The 24,838-nt window shown below is 38.9% G+C and overlaps 2 protein-coding genes across 2 annotated transcripts in view; both read right to left on the minus strand.

Moving 5' to 3' along the window:
• Nckx30C (solute carrier family 24 member Nckx30C) overlaps window positions 1-24,838 on the minus strand; it is an 849,440-nt gene that overhangs the window by 585,516 nt on the left and 239,086 nt on the right. The gene's annotated exons all lie outside the window — the stretch shown is intronic.
• On the minus strand, window positions 1,328-23,548 carry LOC137241464 (lipase 3-like). The gene is made up of 3 exons (XM_067769078.1): window positions 23,300-23,548; window positions 3,519-4,202; window positions 1,328-3,455 (listed from the first exon to the last, which is right to left on the minus strand). Exons 1-3 carry the CDS (start codon window positions 23,546-23,548, stop codon window positions 3,051-3,053), a joined length of 1,338 nt encoding a protein of 445 aa, XP_067625179.1. The 3' UTR covers window positions 1,328-3,050.

Raw genomic sequence — 24,838 nt, forward strand, 5'->3', positions numbered from 1 at the left:
CCCGTCGGGGTCATTTCGGGACTTTTTCGCGACTAACACGGGATCATTTGGGAACCCTTTCGGCATCATTTCTGGATGGGTTTTTGGGATTCGTCCGGCATCCCGTCGGGGTCATTTCGGGACTTTTTCTCGACTAATACGGGGTCATTTGCGGGCCCTTTCGGCATCATTTCTAGATAGTTGTCGGGATCCGTTCAGGATCCCGTCGGAATCAATGCGGGACTTTTTCGGGATCATTTGGGGTCCCTTCCAAGATCATTTCTGGATGGATTGCGGGATCTGTCCGGGATCCCGTCAGGGTCATTTAAGGATGCCTTCGAGATCCCGTAAGCGTCATTTCGGGACTTCTTCGGGACTATATCGGGATCATTTCTGGATGGTTTACGGGATCCGTCCAGGACCCCTTAAGGGTCATTTCGGGACCATAAGGTGATCATTTGAGGACCTTTCCGGCATCACTTCTGGATGATTTTCGGTATCCGTTCGGGATCCCTTCCGCCATCATTTCTGGATGGTATTCGGGATTTGTCCGGGATCCCGTCGGGGTTATTTCGGGACCTTTTCGGGGCTAATACGTGACTTTTTCTGTATTATTTCGGGATCTTTTGGGGACCCTTCCTGCATAATTTCTTGATGGTTTGCCTGATCCATCAGGGTCATTTCGGGACCATTTGGGGACCCTTGCGAGATCATTTCTGGATCCGTCCGGGACGCCGTAGGAGCCATTTCGGTGTTTTTTGTTACTTTTCCGGGATAGTTTTTGGACCCTTCCGGGATCATTTCTGGATCTGTGCGGGATCCCATCTGGGTCATTTCCGGACTATTTCGGGATCATTTTGGGATCCTTGGCGAATCATTTCTGTATGGTTTTCGCGATCCGTCGTGGATCCCCTCGGAGCAATTTCGGAACTTTTTCTGGAGTATGTCGGGATAATTTAGGGTCCCTTCCTGGATATTTTCTGGATGGTTTTTGAGATCCGCCCGGGAGCCCGTCAGGGTCATTTCGGAACCTTTTCGGGATCATTTTGCAACACCTTCAGGGATCATTTCTGTGGGGTTCTCTGGATACGTCTAGAATCGTGTCGTTGTCATTTCGGGTTTCTTTGGGACTATTTCGGGAACTTTTGGAGATCCTTCCGGGGCATTTCTGGATGATTTTCGGGATCCGTCCGCGATAGCCCGGGGTCATTTCGTAGCTTTTTCTGAATAATTTCGGGATAATTTGGGATCCTATCAGGTTATCAGCTCATTTAGTTCTCTTTTTTACTCAATTACAAAAATAAAATGCATTAGACAGAAAACAAAATTTTAAACAGATAACTTGATAAGCAGGCTAACGCGAATATCCCATATATTTAAATTTCTCCTTGCGGACGGGGCAGCGGGTAAAGGCTAGTTAAATCATAAAGTAAAGTTCTGACGCTTATAAACATAACTGCGCATTTATATATATGTAAGTATGATAAAATATATAAGCATAAGGTAAAATGATGGGGAATAACCTAACGGTACACGTTCTATTTGCATTGTGTTTTCATATCTTCTTTCTGTTCTAACCATGTCAATGTTATATTGCGAATTTGACAACAACTTCTTATGTACATCAGTGGCACAGAGACTTAGGTCTTCAACTATCGTGCAAAAGTCGTCGGTTCAATGCCAGATCACGGATTTAAATTTTATTTTCTATTTACTTAATTTTGGTTATAAATTTATTATTAAAAATACTGTGAAAAAATATTAAAAAATTTAAATGAAAATCCTAGATCTGGTAGTGAAGCGACGATGAGAAAATATCGCAAAATTAGCATATCATTAATATAGCTATTAAATAGAAGGAAACTACGAAAGCAAACTGCAAAAGTTCTCAAAATAATTGAAAAAAGGAAAATTCAAAACGTTACAGATCTCCGTCGCCTAAATAACTTCTTGGAGGAAAAATTCCCTTAAAGTATAAGTTTTGCTTGTCAAATGAATTTCTATCGCCTTATTAACGGCAAAATGTATCGAATTAGTTACTTCTTGGCGATAGACGATAAAATTATCAGAAAACTGCTGGCAGGGTTTTGTAATGTAATTTATACATAATAATATATATATGTACATATGTATTTATAATTTGTAAAAACAAAAAAACTGTTCCGGTGTTTATCTGCAATGCAATGAATTTTGAATTTTTTTGTTATGTAAATACTATATTAATTGTACTTATAAGTGTACTTTCTTTAATGTGCCTATTAAATATTTGTGAAATCATCAATATTGAAGTGTTAATTTGGAAATAGAATAAACATAACTATTCTTTTTCTATGTGAAGAACATTCAAATTACGTTTAAAATCGCGGCGATTTTAAACCTAATTTGAATGTTTTTAACACAGAAAATGGGAATTTCGTCTTGGGGATTTTGATTATGGGATTTTGATTTTGGGGATTTTGATTTTGGGGATTTTAATTTGGGGATTTTCATTTGGGGATAAAGGGGGTAACCCAATAAAAACTTAAAGCTTCGCTGGCTAGGTCATGTAAGGTCATATGCGACCTCTCTGAAGTTGGCAACACAACTTTTACGTGGAAAAAAATTACCTATTGGGAAAATTGGCGGGAATTTATCCGTGAAACAAAAAATTTTCCGCGACTATATTTTAGAATATATCGAACTAATTCGACTTTTCGAAAATCACCTTAGAGACCAGTTAGGAAAATAATTCTTGCACGCGAATTTGCCGTAGATAAGTGACATATTTTATAAATTCGAAAAAAAAATTCAACATAAGATTTAGCACAATAAAGCGAAAAAAATTTGGGGTTTTTTTCGTAAAAAAAATATATTTGTTATAACTTTTTAACAAAAGGTTGACAAACGAAAATGTTCCGTGGACAAGCATGGATAAAAGGTAGACAAACGAATGAGAAACTTTACACCAGTAAAATTTTCTAAAACTATCCTACTAAGACTATACATATATACATCGACATATACAATAGGAAGCTCAAACCAATAAATCAGCCTAAAAACAAAAATTGAAAGTCGTCCTAGTTCGTATATAATTATGTGCATCCCCCTATCCTATCCGCCTCCCAAACATTAATTTTCTTAATAATAGGATCATGTAATGACTGTCGAACATGACGAGACCATACAAAATCACCATGATTCCAAGCCTTATGGGGAAGCAGATACAATTCTGCACAATGCAACTCCTTGCCCAGTTGACGCACATCCTCCGCAGCGCTCATGTTATCCGTTTCGCTGTAATATAATGTTATACAGTTATTCACAGCACTCAAATTATAGCTGGGTGGCGTAGTATGCCCATATTGTCGTAGATTCTTTTCAGGGCTACCATAATCAAAGTTATTAAACCCATCAAAGGCATGCAGTTGTATATAATGCAAAAGTTGTTTGTTTGAGGCGCCCAAGGGTAATGTGGCGCACATGTCCGGCAATATGCGCTGTAAGGAAAAGTAAAGCATGAGTTATAAAAATCTGAATGTCATACTTGAAAATCAACTCACCTGATAGTTTTCACCAACATTCACACGACCAGCAACCATGCCATAAACTTTCAAATAAAGCGGTCTAAAATAAGCACCATCACCGCAAAGCGCTTTGCAGGCACGCTGATATATATTCGATCGCCCAAAAGTTAGCGTTTCTGCATAACCCCACCAATCAAAGATACGTCCCAAATATCCTCCCAAAGTATAACGCCAATTCGATATTATTGGCACTTGAATATGTTTCATGTACACTGTGGGTGCAGTAAATTGTAATGTCTTAAATTTTGCTCCATATTCAGGACGCGTCGTTAAGAGCACCAATGCTACTAGACCACCTTGTGAATAACCAACATAATGTAGTGATTCTTGTCCCGTATCTGCTAGTATATAATCTATCATGCTGGGTAGATCATAATAGCCCATTTCATGCCATGTGAAATTCCAAAAATATTGCTTATCAGCTTGTGGATCTAGTGTAATGTGACGGCGACTATAAGGATTGCCACGATTATTGCCTAACCAGACATCGTAGCCCTCATCTGCGGGTAGATAAGGCAAATCAGACTCTGTACCACGCAGCAGCCATACATCGGAGGAGAGCGTAAAACCATGCTGCAGTAACACGACTTTATTTGTTTTGTTTGAATGCGTGCGGTGGTATGCGAAATGTGGCAAGCAACTAACCGTCGCTGGTGTGTACTAAGTGCTTCTGTACAGGATAATTGTGGCTTTCGATGTTGCGAGGCTGTACGCAAATTAAAACAAAGATAATTTGTAAGGTATACTCTTATTAAGTTCACTGAAAAACCAGCTTAAACTTGATTTAAGAAATCGCGAATTTCGTTCGATTCAATTAAAAATCTTAGCCGTTTAATAATCTTATTTCTGACGCGATAGGACTTTCATTCTGTATTTAGGAATTCAATTAAAAGAAATTTCATCAAAATATTAGCCGACGTCATTCTCTCCTCTCTTTATCTGCACGACTTCTAAGAGGTTTTTATCTCATATTCCACTCACTCGCTCCGTCTGTCTGGTTCCCTCTGGCTCGCTCGCTCTTTCATTCCCCTCCCTCTTCATTTACCAAGCCTTCGCTGTCCTGTTTTCCCCTTCTCTACATCTACTTCTTTCCCTGCCTGCCTTTTTCTATCTCAACTTTTTCTCTAACCCTTTTCCCCTACACCGCTCCCTTTACCTTTGTCTAACTCTATATATCACCGATATTGACGACTTTTTGAGTTAAAAGTTAATTAATTCGTTAAGCTTATTAAAATGAAGGAGAAATGACGAAAACCCACATATCTGAAAAATAGGGATACATGTTATACAACCAAACTCTGCCCCGATTCACTGAATTCCGGTCACTCCAGTATTTTGACTGGCTTCGACTCCATACCTGGTAGGACAGGTTACTGTGCACCGGTCTCTGCTCCTATTGCCGCATAAACCACTTACATTCCCTCAGGGAAGGAATGGGGTGGGGAATTAAAAAGAGAATTATACAAAAAGCCAAAGCCTAAAACAGAGAAGATGTAAAATATGAGATATGAGTGGGAAATTGAGAGGGAGGGAAAGCGGTCGAGAGAAAGAAAAATTGGGAGGGAGTGAGAAACGAAAGTGGTAGTAGAAAATGCAGATACAAATGGATAAAGTGCAAGGGGAAGATAGGAAGATGAGGAACCTGGAGAAGGGAAGGATATGCAAATAGATCTAGATTCAGGGAGAGGAATTAAGTGGGAGTAGAAGAGAAAAGCAAATCGAGGAAGTAAAATGGGAAAGATACGGAGGAGAGACAGGGATCAAGCATGGTATTCCATATTTGGTACAGAGGATCCATATATGAGGGATTTGTTGTGTGGGAGAAAAGGGGGTGGAATGGGGAATAAAAGTGAAACTGGTAGTGGTATTAGGAGTGAAATTGGAATGGGAATGGGAGTGGTAGCGGTAGTTGGAGTGGGAATGAATTCGGCAGTGGGAGGAAGATAAATGGAATAAGGGTAGAACAAAAATAAATAAATGGAAGATAAATTAGAAAAGAATGGGATTGAGAGGAGTGAAGCGAGGATAAATTTTGAAATGTGCGAAAGCCAATACTCGGGCAGAACAATGTCTGCGGTGTACTCTAGTATATTATACATTAGACAGATCTTGACATGTCTTTTCACTAGTATTTATATTGGTAGCGTAGTGTGGTGGTAGCGTGCTCCGCCTACCACAACGAAGGTCGTGGGTTCAAATAATGGCGAACAAACATCAAAAATTTAGAAACAAGTTTTTTTAATTAGAAAAAAAAAGGGGTTTCTAAGCGGGTCGCTCCTCGGCAGTGATTTGGCAAACACTCCGAGAGTATTTCTGCCACGAAAAGCTACTCAGTGAAAATTCATCTGCCTTGCAGAAGCCTTTCGGAGTCAGCGTAAAACGTGTACGTCCCGTCACGCCAATTTGTAGGGAAAATTAACAGGAGCACGACGCAAATTGGAAGAGAAGCTCAGCCTAGAGGCCCTTCGGAAGTTATCGCGTCTTTCATTTATTTATTTTTTAGTATTTATATATTTGTAGCTGCTGCTTTTTTTAGGTATTTTAAATAAATATTTTACGAACTTGTAAATTATTTTTATTTTTGGTTTTCTTTCTATTTTGTTTGGATATGACAATATTACGAATTGACGGATAAAAGCTTAGATAATCGCATACTGCATAAGTAATAGTAAATACGAGCAAAATTGCAGCACTAAAACTAATATAAAACTGTAGTAATAACTGGTGCCTAACAACACAAATAGATAATTTAATTGCTCCGCACTTTGAGACTACATAGACTTTGCAGGTTATACGAATTCTTCATAGAAAAAATTTAAAAATAAATTTTCTACACAGACCATAAGCCAAACTTAACAGCACCATACCGCATCTTGAACCAAAAATAGTCACAGAAAACAAAATTTCCATTGATTTTTTTGAACAAATGGAGTTATAAAAACATTACTAAATTATTCATACTCTTTTCAACAAAAGATCTATCGTCAAGTATGCTTTTGTAAAAATGTTCTAATTTGTCTGCTATTCAGAAGCATTTAAGCCCATCTGGTTTTGACTTGTGCCTCTTATTGGTTAAGGCTGCGATAAAAACAAAATAATATTATCAAACAACTCAGACGCGTTACCGTCAAATTGCAATCAATTTCCGTCACACAAAAAAATAACACAAAAGTAAATTCAAAAATTTTACTTAAATTCACTTTCATTATCAAACAAAATTTAGTGCAGCATTCAACATAAAACAACAATAACTAAAATATCGAATAGCCGCAGCAGGCGCATATAAGCCGCACTTCCGAGCGCTACTTTAAACTAATCGCACTAAACTGTAAATAAAATATGTAAGAGAAAACTCAAACAGATAGAGCCGGAATAATCTTAATAAATATTTATTTAAATAAACGAACCGCGCTTTACTGAAATAAAATACGATAATTATGCCAAAGCTAAAAGCAATCAGCATTATTCTGAATTGTAAAAGAAAACTTTTAACAAACTTATTTTATTTGCAAATCAATTTTTGTTTATTTATTTTATATCATTCTTAAAACTACAGTTATACACTTTTCATATTCCTTTTGCTTCAGCTTATCTCTATCATCGCATTCTCTTTCACTTTCATAAAACTTGTTTACATTTACGCGTTTAGTTTAAAAATACTTGCCCACCTTCGAAATTTTCCTCGCGCCTATTAAAAAGCACATTCGTTTTATTCAGTTCAGCTTGTTTACATTTTTTTTGTTTGTTGTGTTATCCGATTTGTTAACTGTTTTGTCGTATCAGCTGTTCTAGTGTCATTCACCATATTTCGTTGTTCGGTACATTTGTACTTATGTACATATAAATTGGTATACAGTGGGTAGCATAAGTTTTCCGTGAGTGTTAAAAAAGTTATACTTTGCCAGTCTATGTGAGGTCTTTATATATCAGGCAATTTAACTTAACCTAACGTCTACTAAGCATTGAGATATATTTTGAAGAGACCGGCGAGTTGGGTAAAACCATTCTCTCTTCCGGGCGGCCAGAGTATCTTTTTTGTTTTTAATTTATTAGCAGACCCGGCAGTAACAGCCAATTGATATGTGATCTTGGCAGAGGACATAGCACTGTCCACTTTTCGAAAACTATTCATAGTCCACAATGCGACCACTGAAAAATTTAATATGCATTGGTTGGGTTGCATTAGAAATAAAACTATCAAAGTGAGCTTCATTGAAAAATTGGGAAGGGGCAATCTTTTCGAATATAGTATTAACTATCCTGGTATGCTTCGGAATACGTCATGTTAAACTGATTTTCGGAAGTCTGCTTAGTCCCGACATAAGTTCTTTTATACTTTCACTAGCAAACCCAACATACGTTTTTCCGCTCGAAGTTTGGTCTATCTGCGTAAGTTTTTTAAGTTAAGACGTTTTTTTAACTCTGTTGAGTGATTGTCAAAAGGTCCGTGTTCTCTATTGATGATGGTTGCAATCAAAATGTATTGGAATTACTTTCAAGAACACCCAATTTCAAAATATTTTACAGAAACGCACTGTCTTGGCATTCTCCCGAAATACGTTTTATTTAAAAAATCTGTCAGGATCACTTATTTCAGCATTATTTCAATGAGAATGGTCGTTTAAAAAAAAATTCTGAGATAGGGCCTTGGAGTGATAATCCATTCTGGCATCAATATTTTATCACTTCGTGCATCGTAAAAATTTCATCATCCTTAAAAAAGTTTATTGTAGCCGTTGCTTCCGTACCAATTTTCAACCTTTTAGTAGTAGTAATCATTTTTTGCGTCTTCCTCTTTGGCTTTACTTTCTTCTTTGACTTGCCATATGTTTCTTAGTTTTTATCGACTTTACCTTTTTCTTTGATTTTGCCTCCGAATATCTCTTTGCCTTCGTTTTCCGGTCTTCTTCTCCTCTTTTTTCATTCGCCTTTGCATTCACTTGCGTCCCTTCCTTGCCTTCACCTTTATCTCATCTCTATAGTTTTCTTCGTCGTTCTATTGGCCCTTGTCTTCGTCACTCTCTTGTTCTTCGGATTACACTTCTTCTTTGCCGCCATCTTTGTATTCGTCATCATCTTGCTTCAGCCCTTGGTGTTCATATTTTTTGGCTTCTTTCTCTTGGCCATCGTATATGCCTTTGTCTTTCTCATTGCGTGAGTTTTTACTTCTTTTTCTTCTCCTCCTGCTTGTAGCATAGAGGAGACTCCTCGACATTTTTATGGATTTATATCAATGTCGGTGGTCGTTTTCCGGATATTGATATGGTATATTCCGGACAATATCACCAATAAGGTACCAGCAGGACCATCTTGGGAACGTTTTAATTTTACCTCGTTGAAACTTATACATAAGTCATCGAGCTTGCCTGAGCCTTGCCTGCTAAATAAGCAGGATTCCCAACGGAAAGGTGAGGTTTACACTTGGGTTAGAGAACTATGAATTGCGCTTCATATCCTATTGAATCCCTAGTGTTTATCTTCGTATTTCTGGACAGTTCTATATTATACCTTGGCCTTCCACTTCACGTTTGTCTTCGTGTTTCCTTTCATATTTGTCTTCTTCTTTGCCTTTTGTTCTTTGTGGTGGTTTAATTTTTTTTAATTTTTTTTTCACCGTAAACGTTTAAAAATTTGAGCCTTTCAAACATGTCATCAGTTCAAGCATGTTTCAAACATGTTTGTACTAAATCGGAGTATTCCGATTATTAATCGCTTTAGATTTTAAACGTATTTGCAAGATAAGATTAAAACAGCAAAGATTATTGTAAAATATTTAAAACCAGGAAAGTTTAAAAAATTAAAAACGTTGTAAGCGCCAATTTCTGCAAGCAATAATTTATTACATATAACCATTGAAATTGCCCTATTTTATTAGTAATTATTACTCAAAAATCACTACCATCAATATAATATTTTTCGTCATATGGGCAAATCCCCAAAACTTTTACTTTTTTGGATACTCAGGTTTTACCCACGGGCAAAAAACTTAAAGCCAGAAAAAAGTAAAAGGACATTAATTTTGACGTTTTGACTAACCGATCTGATGATTTTAAAAATCAAGAAAGTTGATAGTAAGTTTTTGCAGAACTTCGAAACGTAAAAAACGTCGATTTTTACACTTTTTCAAGCGATACCCTTGATTTTTATTTTTTTTTTTTTATTTTTTCGATACAATTTTGAGGCATCGCTGAAACGCTATGAATTTAAACTGAATGTTGTTTTTGAGACGGAGACTCTAAAAGTATTAGCAAAATTAATGTGCCCCTCCAATACTCAAAACTATCATCAATCAAATTAGCGATACGTTTTTTTTTTGCCATTTTCAATATTGAGAGTTTTTTGCCTATAGCTTTTTGAGGCAACTGAGTATTGAAATTTGGATTATGCACGATAATAGCCTATCAGAGACTGAAAATACCTGGGGCTTCAAATTCGATGTGCCCCTTTCAGTTTTGAAGGTAGAGGCAGAAAAGTGGAAGCACTTGGTTGCGTAAATTTTTTTTAGGAGCATGTTTTTTTGTGGGCACAGCTACAATTTTACTGTTATCACTTCATACCCATTTGTTAATTTTTTCTCTACACCACAATGGTATACCATCAATTGCCTCATCTTGGAATATTCACGCAAGGAAAGTTATTCATGTTTGTACATGGGGCAAATATACGAAATTTCCTACAAAAATTGGCAATCGTCAAAAAGTGTAGAAAAAAAAATTTTTTTTTTTTAAACCAGGTTTTATTTAAAAGTAAATGAAAAGAAACACAAATTTGGTACAAAAATTTAAAAAAGATAAAAAAAAATTTTCTACACTTTTTGACGATTGCCAAACACACTGAAGGTCTTGGTCTTGGTCTAAAGTCCCCGCCAGAGCAACATCAACAACTTAAACAAAATTTGTTTCAATTGGAAAACAGGTTCCTCTAAGCGGGATTATCCCTAAGCAGTGGTTTTGAAAACACCGCGAGTGTATTCTGCCGGCCATCTGAACAATGACGTAAGCCTTATATAAGACAGAGTGAATTCTAAGGCGTTCACCTATGCGAGGCTAAGCCTAATACTAAGGCATACATTTTCTGTGTGAACACTAAGGCGCTCAACTTAGGCGCGCTAAGCCTAATGCTAAGGCATTCATCTTTTGGCAGAAATGTGTGTGGTTTGTCTCTACCAACAAAACATACACGAACATGTCCGTGAACTAGTGCAATGAACCAATGTTACTGTTCATGCATTTCTTTACTTGCTTCTAACATTATGCGCTAGCATACCTCTGCCGGACTGTTGTAATATGTACACACGTTTGAACTTACATATAAGCGGGTTTCCCTCTGCCCACCTATAGCAATATGCACATACTCGTATAAATAAACTAACTTGCGTAGTAGCCATGCAGCTATCCCTTTTTTCATGCGTTTTGAGCGTCGGCAGATTGCCCCTCAAAACAGCTATCTCTCCCCTGGCTACTTTCGGGAGGTCTTGGGTCGATTCGTGAAGCATTCAGACTTCACTTGGATTTTAGCATAGGAGCGGACCAGCAGCCACGGTCATCAGGTAATTAATTGGCTCTGCAACCTGGGCTTCAATTTCCACAGCGCGGGTTTCCCTCTGCCTACCTATAGCAATATGCACATACTCGTATAAACAGACTAACTTCCGTAGTAGCCATGCAGTTATCGCTTTTTCCATGCATTTGAGTGTCGGCGGATTGCCCCTCAAAACAGCTATCTCTCCGCTGGCTACTTTCGGGAGGTTCTGGGTCAATTCGTGAAGCATTTAGACCTCACTTGAATTTTCGCATCGAAGCGGACAAACAGCCACACTCCTCATGAGGTAATTCATTAACTCTGCAACCTAACTTGCAAACTCAATATATTTCACAATACTGCCTTAATCATTTCTTTTCTGGTATTTCTTTTCATACGCTAATAACACCTCTGGGGATTTGCGACACTTTCCCAAGAGCTTTTCAGTTATGATCAAAGAACAGAAACATAATTTCAAAGAAAGGCTTCATCGGTCTTGCAAATTTGACAAAATATAACGTCCTGTAGCGCTGTTAAACCCAGATTTATATTTTTGCTTTTAATAAAATTTTGTCTAGACTTTCATTTAGAATTAAAAAAAAATTGGAAAACGGAGGTTTTATAAATTGAGCCTGTCCTTATCCATATTATTTTCCTAGTAACTAAACGTCGACTTGAATTAAAAAAGCTTTCATTTGCTAAAATGTTTCCGCAAAGTTCGGGTAACATTTTTTATTGGTGTCTAAACAGTGTCAAGTCCATTACATCTATTCCAGCCTGCTGCTGGTTGGCCATCATATACACTAACTGCCTCAGACTTAACTATATCCCGAAGTCTTGGCACACGGTTAGGGTTATCTTCATTCCGAAGGCCGGCAGAAGCTCTCATGTATCGCCTAAGGATTTCAGGCCAATCAGTCTCTCGTCATTTCTTCTTAAGACGTTCGAGCGGTTGATTGACCTGTAGCTACGGGAAAGGATACCTCGGGTGTGACTGTCGGCTTCATAGCTGCAAGGGCAGATCGACGGAAACGGCTCTCCATCTATTGTACAGCAAATAGAGGGGTCCCTAGAACACAAAGAGTTTTCTATGGGTTCCTTTCTAGACATCGAGGGGGCTTTTAACAATGTCTTACCGAGGGCAATCGAAAGAGCTCTGGTGGGTTTAGGAGTCTAGGCGGCTCTGGTTGAATTTATTAGCAATCTTCTATGCGGCAGAATTGTCCCAGCGGAGTGGGGAGGGGCAATAATTGAGAGGAAGGTGTGCAGAGGCACGCCAAAGGGGGGCGTCCTATCTCCTCTGCTGTGGGTTGTGGTAGTCAACGAGCTTCTTGTGTAGCTGGAAGTCAATGGTTGTCGGGTGGTTGCCTATGCGAATGACCTCGCTATCCTAGTCAGAGGCAAATTTCTGGGCACCCTGCGCGATGGTCTGCAGGGCTACCTGGATACTGTGGCTAGGTGGGTTGAATCATGTGGATTGACGGTCAACCCGGGAAAAACGGAATTGGTTCTTTTTACAAGGAGATATAAGATGTTTTCAGAACTCCCTCGTTTGGAGGGGTGCCGTTGGTACTTTCTGATAGGTTAAATATTTGGGGATTGTTTTGGACAAGAAACTCTCCTGGAGACCCAATGTGTAAGATAGCGCCAGAAAGGCCGCGGTTGCCTTGTACTGCTGCAGAGGGGCTGTCGGAAAGAGATGGGGACTCTCGCCAGGAGTAGTACACTGGCTTTATGAGATGATGGTCAAACCGATTCTGCTATATGGGGTGCTGGTCTGGTGGAAAGCACTGGATACGGCGAGCACCTTCAAAATGTTAATGTCAGTGCAGTGCAACGGACGGCGCAGATCGGTATCATTGGCGCTCTCAGAACAACACTTACCTTGGCACTGAACGTCATGCCGAACATATATCCAGTAGATATTGCGGGAAAAGCGGCCGCGGCTTCGTGATATAGGCTATGGGCTTTCTGACTTCGGACAATCTAGCCTTCTTACCAATTATAGACAGAACGGACTATTGTATGCCTGCTCCCTATACAACCATCACCCCAGTCATTCCACCGAGAGAGGTGTGCGGAAGAGGAATTATCTGGGGCATGGGAACGGTTAACTTGTTCACGAATGGGTCGAAGTTGGACGGAAAGGTTGGTGGGGAGATCTTTTGTCAAGAGCTAAATGCAAGCCGCAAGTTTAAGTTGGCTGATCACTGCAGTGTATTCCAAGCGGAAGTTGCTGCGACTAAAGATGCGGTGGATGAAATGCTATCCAGTACTACTACGGTTAGGGAATTTAACATCTACTCTGATAACCAAGCGACTATCAAGGCCTTGAGCTCAACTAAAGTGCGATCGAGGGTGGTCTGGGAGTGCCTGACCTCGCTTGCGATTGCATCGAATTATTTTACAATTAAGATTATCTGGGTCCCGGGCCATATTGATATCCCAGGTAACTGTCAAGCGGATCTCTTAGCCCGCATCGGTACAACTGAACCGGATGAAGATGGCTGTAGGGATTTCGGGATTCCGTTGGCCACTTGTGGATTGCTCCTCCATAGTTGGGCCTCGAGACAGCTCAGCAAACGTTGGGCGGACACCACGTCTTGCAGGGTAGCAAGATCTTTCTGGCCAAAAGTGGATGGCAGGAGGTCTGCTGAAATAATTGGGTTTACTAAGGCTCACCTATCAATGGTCATTGGGGTTTTGACAGGGCACGGGGTATCCCATGGGTATCCATGCGGTACGTCTCAATATACTTGAAACTCCATCCTGCTGCAGCTGTATGGAGGATGCTGAGGTGGAATCGCAAAATCACTTTATGTTTGATTGCCCAGATTTTGCCAGAACTAATCGAAAGTACTTCGGTCGCGACTCACTTGGATCTCCCGAGGATTTATCCAAAGTTGAGATCGGTAGCATTGGGAGCTTTATCATTCTCTAAGTAGCTAGATCTAAGTCACCCTTATTGGTGTATGTGGTATCACAACGGACCTTCGTGTTGTCCAAGTGAGCTATACTTATCAGGGCAGCTACCACCTAACCTAACGTAGCCTACCTCTATTCCATTATTTGATCCATATATATATATATACATTACATGTTGTCAGAAAGAGGGTATTTTGCGCTTTCAGCAGTGTATAAACTGTTACAAATTATGACGAAAATTTTAATTGTTATATCTTTTTAATTTATATATACAAAGGATTATCTGAGGGAAATCTAAAATCAGTCCTGTTCAACAACATATGAATTTTAAAGATTGATATATGTTTTTATTGTATTCAATAATTTCATATAAAGACACAAAAGAAAGCAGTACAGAATAGCTTGCATTTTTCTTGTGAATCTTATGTGCTTAAAAAAATATATGTGTTTGGTCAGATTCAGCCCACTGTGCCAGCGTAGCATTCTTACTTTCATATCTACATACATCATCTCTAATTTAATCATTTACTTACGCTGGCCAGTGTTGCCAGAAAAAAATGTTTTTAGGGCTAGATAGAATCTAGAAAAAAAGGGCTGGAAAGAGCTAAATTTCTTCAAGAAAATCCAAAACCTGTTGCGGAAAGATCTAAAAGTATATGTATATTTTTACACATTTATTTCAAATCAAACTTAAACAAAGTTATAAAAAAGGTACAGTAAACTAACAAAAAAAAAAATAATAAGTTACAAGGGAGGTACATTAATAATACTGTTTTTGTAGTTCATTTTATATTTTTTAATAACAAAAATACGTTTTTTTTTTCCTTTTTTTTGCCTTTTGGCGGTAAGGTATCGTTAAAAAGTAAAGGGCCAATTAATGGTGACTTATCCATAACCAGATAAAACAGCTGATCGAACCAACCATATGGAAATCAATGTAATCGAGTAATGGTGCCATGCCATAACGCTAACGCCATAACCATACCATAGCCAACCAATTGGTTTTTGGTTTTTCGTTATATCCAGAAGCGAATTCAACATAACTAAACTCATTTTGTTGCTGTGTTTGCTTTTAATCAAACACATGTTTGAAAACAGGCAGCACAAAATCGACAAGCTTTTGGAATTATACTGTTTAACCGTCCGTTGTGTGAAAGTTTTATATCCTTTCGTTGTTTAAAATGGCCTGGCCAGTCCACCTATGCGAAAACGTGCTTTGTTTATAGGGTGGTGCGAAAATTATGTCTGTAATCAATATAAGTGCAATACTAATAAAAAAAAGAAGTTGTTTGAAGAATCGCAGACCCACCAAATTTTTATTCCGTACTTTGCTGGCCTAGACGGAATATACTGCGTAAACCTAGTTCGCGGTAGGAACTAGCTGCTCATCTACTGTTATTGCTGCGTTAGGGGTATATGTTTTTGAAGATTGTGATTCATCATAGTCAAAATGTCGTCAATTGGTGCAGATTTACTCAACAGAATACGTTCAGTACGAGTGTTAGATCCTTCAAAACGAACAAACTGAAGTAACATTTTGAATCGATCTAACGTTGCATTATAAATATCAAAATGCCGAGAATGCCATAGAGCCATTGCTTGCATATTATTGCAGTGGAGCACACCGGAAAATAATAGCAATCCAAACCAAGCATACATATCCATTTCGTCAGCGGGCTTCCACTCTTTCGGCTTACATGTTGGATTAGCCTTAGTCCAGGCCTTGATCACTTCTACTGCTTTCCAATTCCTCTGATGGACAATTATATCCACTATTTCAGGTGACATTATGTCACGAAAAATAGACATTGCAATCGGCAGAAATCTATAAGCAAGTCCCACTGGTCTGGTGCGGGTACTGGTAAACCGGTTCCAATGGCGTGCTCTAGGCGCTAGCGGCTCCTTTTTCCAAAACATATTGTCAATCTTGCAGTCGTTATATAGCTCTTTTTCACCTAGTAATCGATTCACTCCACTGGCAAGATTTGAGACACTAGGCTGTTTTTTTTCGATTACTTCATCCCATCCAACGTCATAAATGTCTTCGTTTTAGGCAATTATTCTTTGACCTCAAGTTCATTTTCAATATCAGACACCTCTCCGTCATCAACAAGAACATAATCCTCATCATCATCGTCGTCGGTGACATACGGTGCAGTAAATTTGCTCAGCACTTCCTAGTGATGGCGCACTTTTCTCACTTGATAGATGCTTACAACTTCTACAGATAGCTAATAGAGCCTTATATACTTCGTCTTAAAGTTATATTTCTTTTCCGGCACAACATAAGAGAAAACACTTTATGAATAATACATATCACTATTTCAACTGTAAATAAATATTAACTTGTCTCCACTCAAACAAAAATGATTGCAAAAAGCGAAATCAATCAAACACAACGAAAATTTGCAACCTAATTCAATTCTAACATAACTGCAGATATCTGGTGCCTGTTCTCGTGCTTTTTTTAATAAATCTAGTAAATCTGCCGAAAAGTACGGTACATGACTACACCAAAATTGCAGTGGTGGCCTGTGCAGGCCATTTATCCTAGCATATAAAGTTTTCGTGTAAAATATATATTTTTTCACTTCGTTAGAAATGGTTATACAATTTTCAGAAGCTTCAGCTAACAGACCTGTATGGTATATTGGCGCCGTTATTTGAAAAATTAACGAAACAAAAAGATATACCCCTTTAAAAATCGAAATGACCTGCATAGGCCACATCACACAACGGAGGGTTAACATCAAACCAAAAACTTAATGTTGAAGTCACATTTTTCGAATTTTAGAGATGGATATTTTTTCACTTTTTTGTAATCTCGTTATTTAATCTGTGGTATAATTGTTTTTTATTTTTCATTTGTGAAATATGAAAACCTTTGAGGTTTTACAATTCCAAATGTCTTGTCAACCGAAAGGAACTTTATTTTGCTAAGCGTTTCTATATTGTGCGGCAAGCGTTGCCTTAATTGCTGTATTAATTTAATTATGACGTCGCCACATATCTTACATATCTCTCTTACCATGAATTCGTATATATTCTTCCCCGGTGTAATGAAAATAAGGTACGGGAGACAAAAATCTATTACAATCTGCAGTTAAAGGTTCGGAAGTCTTAGAAGGTGACACTATGCTGTTGCACAAGCTGGAAAGCAAATATACAACCTCATGGTACAGTTTATCGATTAAAGTTTTTGTTATCAGTTGAGTGCCGGGTTGTCACTTCATACATAACATACATAATGAAACTTCGACACACATAAAACATTTTAAAAATTTCACAATACGGATTGCCGAAATAGATTTGGAGCCAAAAAGGGGCAAACATTTTAAAGAGGCCCAAAAAAAGAGGCTAAACCGGAATTTTTGGAACTAAACGCAAAAAAAAAAAAAAAACGAACTAGATATGGCTCCAAAAGCACAAAAATGGCAACACTGCCACTGGCTAATTACATAGCTATGCTCAAACGCTCTCATATCATCATATATGTACGTACTTGCATTTGGTTTAACTAGCCTACTTTGCGTGTCACCTAAGAATTTGCTCGCATTGTATTTATATAAATACGTCGATATGTATGTATGTATATAAGGTATTCCATCCCATTTCGACCAATTTTGAACCCGACCCCTTTAGAATTGGCTGACGTTTTTCTGAATTTTTTCAAATTTTTTCATCCAACTCAAAAAAAGTTATGAATTTTTAAAAAAACTACGTTTTTGTTTTCAAAATGCTATAACTTTTTCAAAAATTTACCGTAATGTACGTATATTTTATAAAAAATTGCAAATTTGGAATAAACAATCGCCCGATTTTTTATTCCAAATTTTCACCTGCGGCCCTTAATTTTTTTTTTATAAATTATGTTTATTTCATAAAAAAAAATTGAAAATTTGTTTTTAAAAAATACGATTTTTTAAAATAAATTACGTTTACTTCATAAAAAAACAGAAAATCTGGAATAAAAAAGGCGCGATTAAAATAGATTGAGTAGTTTTTATTAATACATATTTTGAAGTCTGGTAGCAACATTTTTGCTCAATTCACTGCGTTTTCTTGCATTTTTTTGGAAACTTTAATATTAAATTGTAATCAAACTATAAGCCTCCGGCGGGTGGGGGTGGTGTTTTTAGAAACGGGAAGTGCGCAGCAATTTCAGAGGTGTATTTAAAGTTTGACGTTTAGGAGTCCATATAAAGTTTAAGCGTAAACGTCTATAGATATAAACGGCTAGTGTTATAAAATACTGCACTAGATTCTCCTCAATACCTATAGAGGAAAACACGGAATCGGTTCTCGAGACAAAAGAAAAATCTCTTGACAGATTTTGGGCACGACTCCAATTTGCATATGACGCAATTATTGAAACCGACGATTCAGATTTACCTGAAAATTTTAAAGACTCGGCGCATTCAAAATACGAAAACTGCTTAGACCGATACGAAGAAACAAAGGCTATGATCTCCGATCAACTTAAACTTCTAAAGCCGGTTACTGCACCTACTCCACCTCAACGAGTAGAGCTGCCCCAAACACAAACTAACGAAGCGAGTTCAGGCATATATCTTTTAAAGTGTCAGCATGTGATACCGAAGTATTTTATGGGGGTTATGAACAGTGGCCGTCCTTCCGGGCCATATTTACAGCCGTGTATATAAACCACCCAAAGTTATCACATGCCCAAAAATTATATCATTTAAGAAATAAAACAAAAGGTCAAGCAGCGATTAAAAACAGTTCGCACTTAATGACGACAATTTTAATCTGGCTTGGGAAGCGTTAAAGAGTAGATATGAAAATGAACGAGTGTTGGTTGCTAAACAAATAACCACATTAATGAACTTGCCAAAAATTTAAAAAGAAACAAGTGAGGAATTTCTTAAATTACAAGCTACAGTTACAAACTATTTATCGGTTCTAGCAACACAAAATATTCCCACTGAAAACTGGGACCCCATTCTGGTAAATATTTGTGCTGCCACAGTACCAGAAAAATCATTAATTTTATGGGAGCAATCTCTCTCATCCCGAAAAATATGCCCAATGTGGTAACAAATGAAAGATTTCCTCACCACCCAGTCGAAATCGCAGAACGGGTAGATAACAAAGCCGAAAAATATGCAGCAAATGCAAAACAAAAGCTTCTTAAAACCCCAAGCCAATAACTATACTTCAAACAATAAGTGTTTCAATAGAAACCAGTCGTTCACTTCAGAACAATGAAGATATTCGTCATGCGAACTGTGCAATGGAGGTCATGTAATAAGATCTTGTGAGAAATTTAGAAACTTGTCAGTAAATGAGAGAAATAATCTAGTTAGAACCAAAAAACTCTGTACAAACTGCTTATCAAGTAGTCACTCGCTACAAAATTGTCCGAGCGAATACAGCTGCTCACATTGTCAAAGGAGGCATAATTCGTTGCTCCATTAACGTTTTTAATAATAAACATAATAGCTTGAAAGCTAAAAGAGCCACAGGACTAGCTGCAACTGCTATGTCTGAAAATCCCGAAACGGGAAATCCCGAAAACTGCCAAAAACAACCATGTTGTTCAAAATCTGTCAACATTCAAACGCGTACAAACGCAGTACAAAGCTGAATTAAAATATGATTGATTACCCTGGTTTCTTATAAAGCGGAGCAAAGAATAAAAGCGCAAGTATTGTTCTGCCGTGTCTTACTAATATGCTCCGAAGCTATAATATACATAAGTAGCAAGCATTGGCAAAAGTTTTCGCATCTGAAATTAGCCGACCCTAATTGTCATACAGCAGATCAAATCGACATATTATTGTGAAGCGACTTAATCCCCCAAATAATACTAGAAGGTGTTGAGAAAATTTCCAACACCCTATTAGCCCAAAATACCATTTTCGGACGGATTTTAAACGGCCAAGTCAAAGAGAAATTCTCCACATTCACAACTCAAGTGGAAGATATTTCGAATGACCATCTTAACTCACAATTGAAAAAATTTCGGGAAGTTGAAGAACTCTCTCCCATACCCGTTACTACACCTGAAGATAAGTATTTCGAAGCTTTCTATGAATCCACACCTACAAGATCGGGTAACGGGAGGTACGTCGTTCGACTACCATTTAAACACCAATATCCAGACACACTCGCCTTGGGTCAATCACGAACCCCAGCACTTCATCAACAGCACTTCATCAACAACAACAACAACATCAATTTTTAAGTATGGAAAGAAACTTAAGAAAGGCGATCTAAAAACCTCATATGATAACGTCCTTGAGGAATACCTACAATTAGATCATATGGAAGCAGTAAATTCCTATGAAAAATTGCAAACGGTAAATATCAGTCATTTTATCTCCCACACCATGCAGTTATTAAAACTGAAGAACTTACAACAAAAGTAAGAGTGGTATTTAATGCATCTAAAAGCACGAACTCAGGCAATTCGCTAAATGATGTTCTATGTTCGGGACCCACTTTGCAGCCAGATTTAATGTTACTTAGTTTACAGTGGGGTATGTATAAAACGTATTCAATGGTGGCGTCGAAAAAATGTACAGGCAAATCCTTGTACATCCAGACGACCAAGATTACCAACGTATAATATTTCGTAATTCACCTAGTAGTCCGATACGAGACTACAAACTGAAAAAGGTGACATTTGGCGTAGACTGCGCCGCCTTTCTAGCCATTCGAACATCGCATGAACTAGCAAAAGATACTAAAGCGCAACTACCTTTAGCCGCCCCGGTGCTTAGCTCTCAAATATATGTAACGACATCCTTTCTGGAAGGCATAGCCTTCCCTAGCGTGCGAAACACTGCATCAAGTCATCAAAGCCTTTGATTCAGCAGGATTCCCGTTAAAAAAGATAACTGCAAACCATCCAGAAATACTGGCAAATATAAATAAAGAGTATCTATTAGACACACTTTTTGAAATTTGAAAAAGAAAGCACCACCAAAACCCTGGACATACAAAGGAATGCGATATTAGATCAATTCTCATACACGCTTGAGTTAATATCTGCAATATCAGCAAAAAAGAAAGGACAAATTCTGTCATCTGTGGCAAAACTTTTCGACCACGCAGGATGGCTTGCGCCAATTATGATACAAGCGAAAATCCTTATACAAGAATTATGGCTAGATGGAACAGATTGGAATGAAGTAGTCAAACTACTTCGGTTAATAAAATAGTCCCAATGTTCAAATACCTTGCATACTATATCCGAGATACAAAAACCTCGTTGGGTGAACTTCTCACCCGGTCATCATGTGGAACTCCACGGCTTCTGCGATGCTTCGGAAAAAGCATACTGCGCAGCTATTTAGGTACGAACGCAACACAATGGCAGAACGACAAGCCATTTATTAGTTGCAAAAGGCAAGGTCGCACCCCTTAAGACCTTAAGCTTTGCACGGCTTTAGCTATGTGGAGCACTTCTGCTCGCCAAACTAGCCTCAACCGTACAAAGCAGTTTAAATCTAAGCAATCGAAAATTATATCTGTGTCTGATTCAAAAATTGTCTTAGCTTGGTTAGAAAAACCACCGCATACATGAAAGACCTACGTGTCAAACCGCACAGCTCAAATTCTTGATCTAGTTGGGCCAGCAACATGGCGACATGTAGTCAGTGCTGGTAACCCTGCGGTTCTTGGCACAAGAGGCTGCAAACCACTGTACCTAACAACCACAACACTTTGGTGGAATGGCTCTCATTGGCTAATAGAATGACCAGAATCATGGCCAAAGTCCACTGAACGTAATATCATAGCTCCCGCAAGTCGAAGAATCGAATGGAATGCTTCCATGCGACTCTGGAGGAAAACAACATACTTGAGCAATTTTCGTCGTTTCCCCGAGCGTTAAGGGTAGTAGCGTGTCTGTTTCAATTTGTATATCGCTTATAGAATAAGGTAAGAGGAATTCCAAATAATACCAGTTATGCTCTAACGCATCCATATGTGCAGAGGGAAAAAATATCCCTGATAAAGAAATGCATTTTTATGTGCAAAATATGTACTTTACATAAGCAAAAAATGCGCACGCAGATCATGGCAGCTCTACCACCTGAGCGCTGCAATTTCACTCTGCCCTTCACGATTACTCGTGTTGATTTCGCCGGACCTTTCCAGCTAAAGGCCTCGATGCTAAGGCCTTCTACTATAACGAAGGGTTACGTGGCCGTTTTTGTTTGTTTTACGATAAAAGCGGTGCACTTAGAGGTTTGCTCAGATCTTACCACTGCCGCTTTTCTTGCGGCATTTGCACGCTTTGTCGGACGGGGAGGATTTCCAGAAAAACTCATTAACGACAATGGAAAAACATTTATCGGTGCGAAAAGGGCCACCGAAAGAGAATTTATACAGTTCGCTAAAGAAGTCTCGCCGGAAATCATAGACAAATATGCACCTCAAGGCATTAATTGGCAATTTATCCCCATCAGTGCACCACACATGGGCGGACTATGGCAGTAAATAGCTTTAAATCGCATTTGAAGAAAACTGCTGGCAATAATAAAATTACCTTTGAAGAGTTTACGACTCTGTTAATACGACTGGAAGCCGTTCTGAATTCACGGCCACTCTCAGCGCTCTCGCAAGACCCCTCCGATTTTACAGCCCTTACTCCTGGGCATTTTCTAAGAGGAGTTCCACTTCTGGCTATACCCGACCCAGATGTGGACTCACTTTCCCTAATAAACAGGTGGGAACGAATCAAGATTATCCATCACGAATTCAGCCCCCGATGGAAGAAGGAATATCTAAAAGACCTCCATACACGATACCGATGAAAAATACACAAGAGGACCCAAAATTGGAGAATGCGTCTTATTTCATGACGAATGTCTTCCTCCCACAGAGGAAGCATCGAAATATACATTTCGGCTCCGATGGTCACATCCGAGCAGCTGGCCTCCGTACGAAAACGGTATACTAACTCGACCGCTCGTAAAGCTTTGCTACGAACCGATGGTAATAGCACACATATCGTTCGCTCATATTACAAAAATAATAAACCGAAAACGACTAAAAATCAATACATCCGTATAAGATGAGTATGATGCATAAAAATCGACTACCGCTTTAAAAATATCATAACAAGAAACAAACTATACATATCCATACTTATATAATATACATATCCATACTTATATAATATACATATCCATACTTATATACTATATATATCCATACCAATACCTAGTAACATCTCACCTAAAGTTGTTTAAATCAAGCAAACAATTACATTTATGAAACGCTAAAGTCCACTCTTTCTCCAAACGGATTAACATGGATATGGAAACCGACCAAATTACCCCAACACCAGCTATCCGTTCGGCTGTAATCGTGCCACCGCCAAAAGCACCGCCAACTGCACAACCTCGCACTAATGCTACCAGAGCAGCAGCCCCACCGAGCGCAATGTCTCGCCGGACCACATCAAGAGCCGATACAGTGGCCGTATCTCCGACCCCGGTTAGCGATCCAGTGGCGGCATATGGCGTGCGTTGCGCACTGTGTTGCCGTCCACACGCGCTACGACTATGCGCAATATTTAGAGGCATGCAACCAACGCAACGACAGCAAGTGGCACAAACGCACGGCTATTGCCTTAATTCCATGGCACTGTGGCATGCATCTCTATCGGCCTGTGCCAATTGTGCGACAGGTCGCATCATACATTATTACATCGCCCGGCGAGGCGCAACGTCCCCGTGGCACCACCTACACGAAACACTCGCAACATCGTGCGACAACGGCCGACCACACATCACAATACGCAGGCACGGCGTCCACATTGGCGGCAAGACCAGCGCCCACGGCAATGGACACATCCTGGGGCCCGGTATCGCCCTCCAGCACCAGCACCTCATCGGCATCCAGCACGGCAACGCATTCGTCGCCCAACCGGGCTTAGTAATGTGGTGGAAACGCTGCAGTAGCTACAGAGACTGCTAGGCTGATAACTCGCTTAGGGGGGCCGATATAGCTAAGATAGCGTGACCAGCTACAACACCGTACACTGCCAGCCCACCCTGCCGCCCACTTAACACATCACACCTCAACACTAACGCATACATACACATAAATTGTCAAACACATATACATTCACATCAAAACACAGTTCACAAATTGTAAACCTTTGATCGTTACACACGTTTTGGCGCGCAATCGTTACATATTTTAAATAAATAATTTGCACACTTCTTCTTAAAGTTGGAATAAATTTCTTTTCATTTATTTTTGCTACGGTTTGTTCGAGGTGAGTGCAGTGGAGTGTTGAGTGGAAAAAAGGGCTAAAAGTGTATACCCTCCGTTCCGTTTGATTTTTCTCAGTCCGTGCGCCCCCTAGCAAAACTTTTTGTATTGTGTCATCGAGCTCTGAATCAAGCTCTACAATTTTAGCCTCTAGCTCATCGAGAAGTTACTTAAACCCCGGTTTCAAATTTCCAAATTGTTATCTAATTTTTTCGATCGGTGCGCCACCTAACCGAATTTTTCTCTCCTTTTGTTCTTTTGTCACGGTGTCTTAACCTGTCTCTGAGGTTTGTAGCTCAATGAGAAGTTACTTTAAAATCGATCTCAAAACACCAAATTTCCAAATTCTTATCTAAATATTTCGATCCGTGCGCCACCTAACGGAATTTTTTCTCCTTTTCTTAAATTTTCTCGGCGTCTTATCCTATCTGTGAAGTTTCACATTTGTAACTCAATAAGAACTTACATAAAAATCAATCCCAAAATTCCCCCCGTGTCGTACGATTTTTCTAAATATCTCATGCCGTGCGCCCCCTAGCGAATCTTTTTGTATCGTGTCATCGGCTGTCATCGACCTCTGAATTAAGTTTGAAATT

The sequence above is a fragment of the Eurosta solidaginis genome, chromosome 2 (assembly GCF_040869045.1).
Source record: "Eurosta solidaginis isolate ZX-2024a chromosome 2, ASM4086904v1, whole genome shotgun sequence".
NCBI lineage: Eukaryota > Metazoa > Arthropoda > Insecta > Diptera > Tephritidae > Eurosta > Eurosta solidaginis.

Excerpts from the sequence above, each read along its gene's own strand:
- LOC137241464 (XM_067769078.1), bottom strand. The coding sequence starts at position 23,548 with ATGCCTCTAAATATTGCGCATAGTCGTAGCGCGTGTGGACGGCAACAC. Across the intron at positions 4,203-23,299 it reads AACGGATAGCTGGTGTTGGG|TACACACCAGCGACGGTTAG; the intron begins GTAATTTGGTCG and ends AGAAGCACTTAG. Across the intron at positions 3,456-3,518 it reads ATGTTGGTGAAAACTATCAG|CGCATATTGCCGGACATGTG; the intron begins GTGAGTTGATTT and ends TTTTCCTTACAG.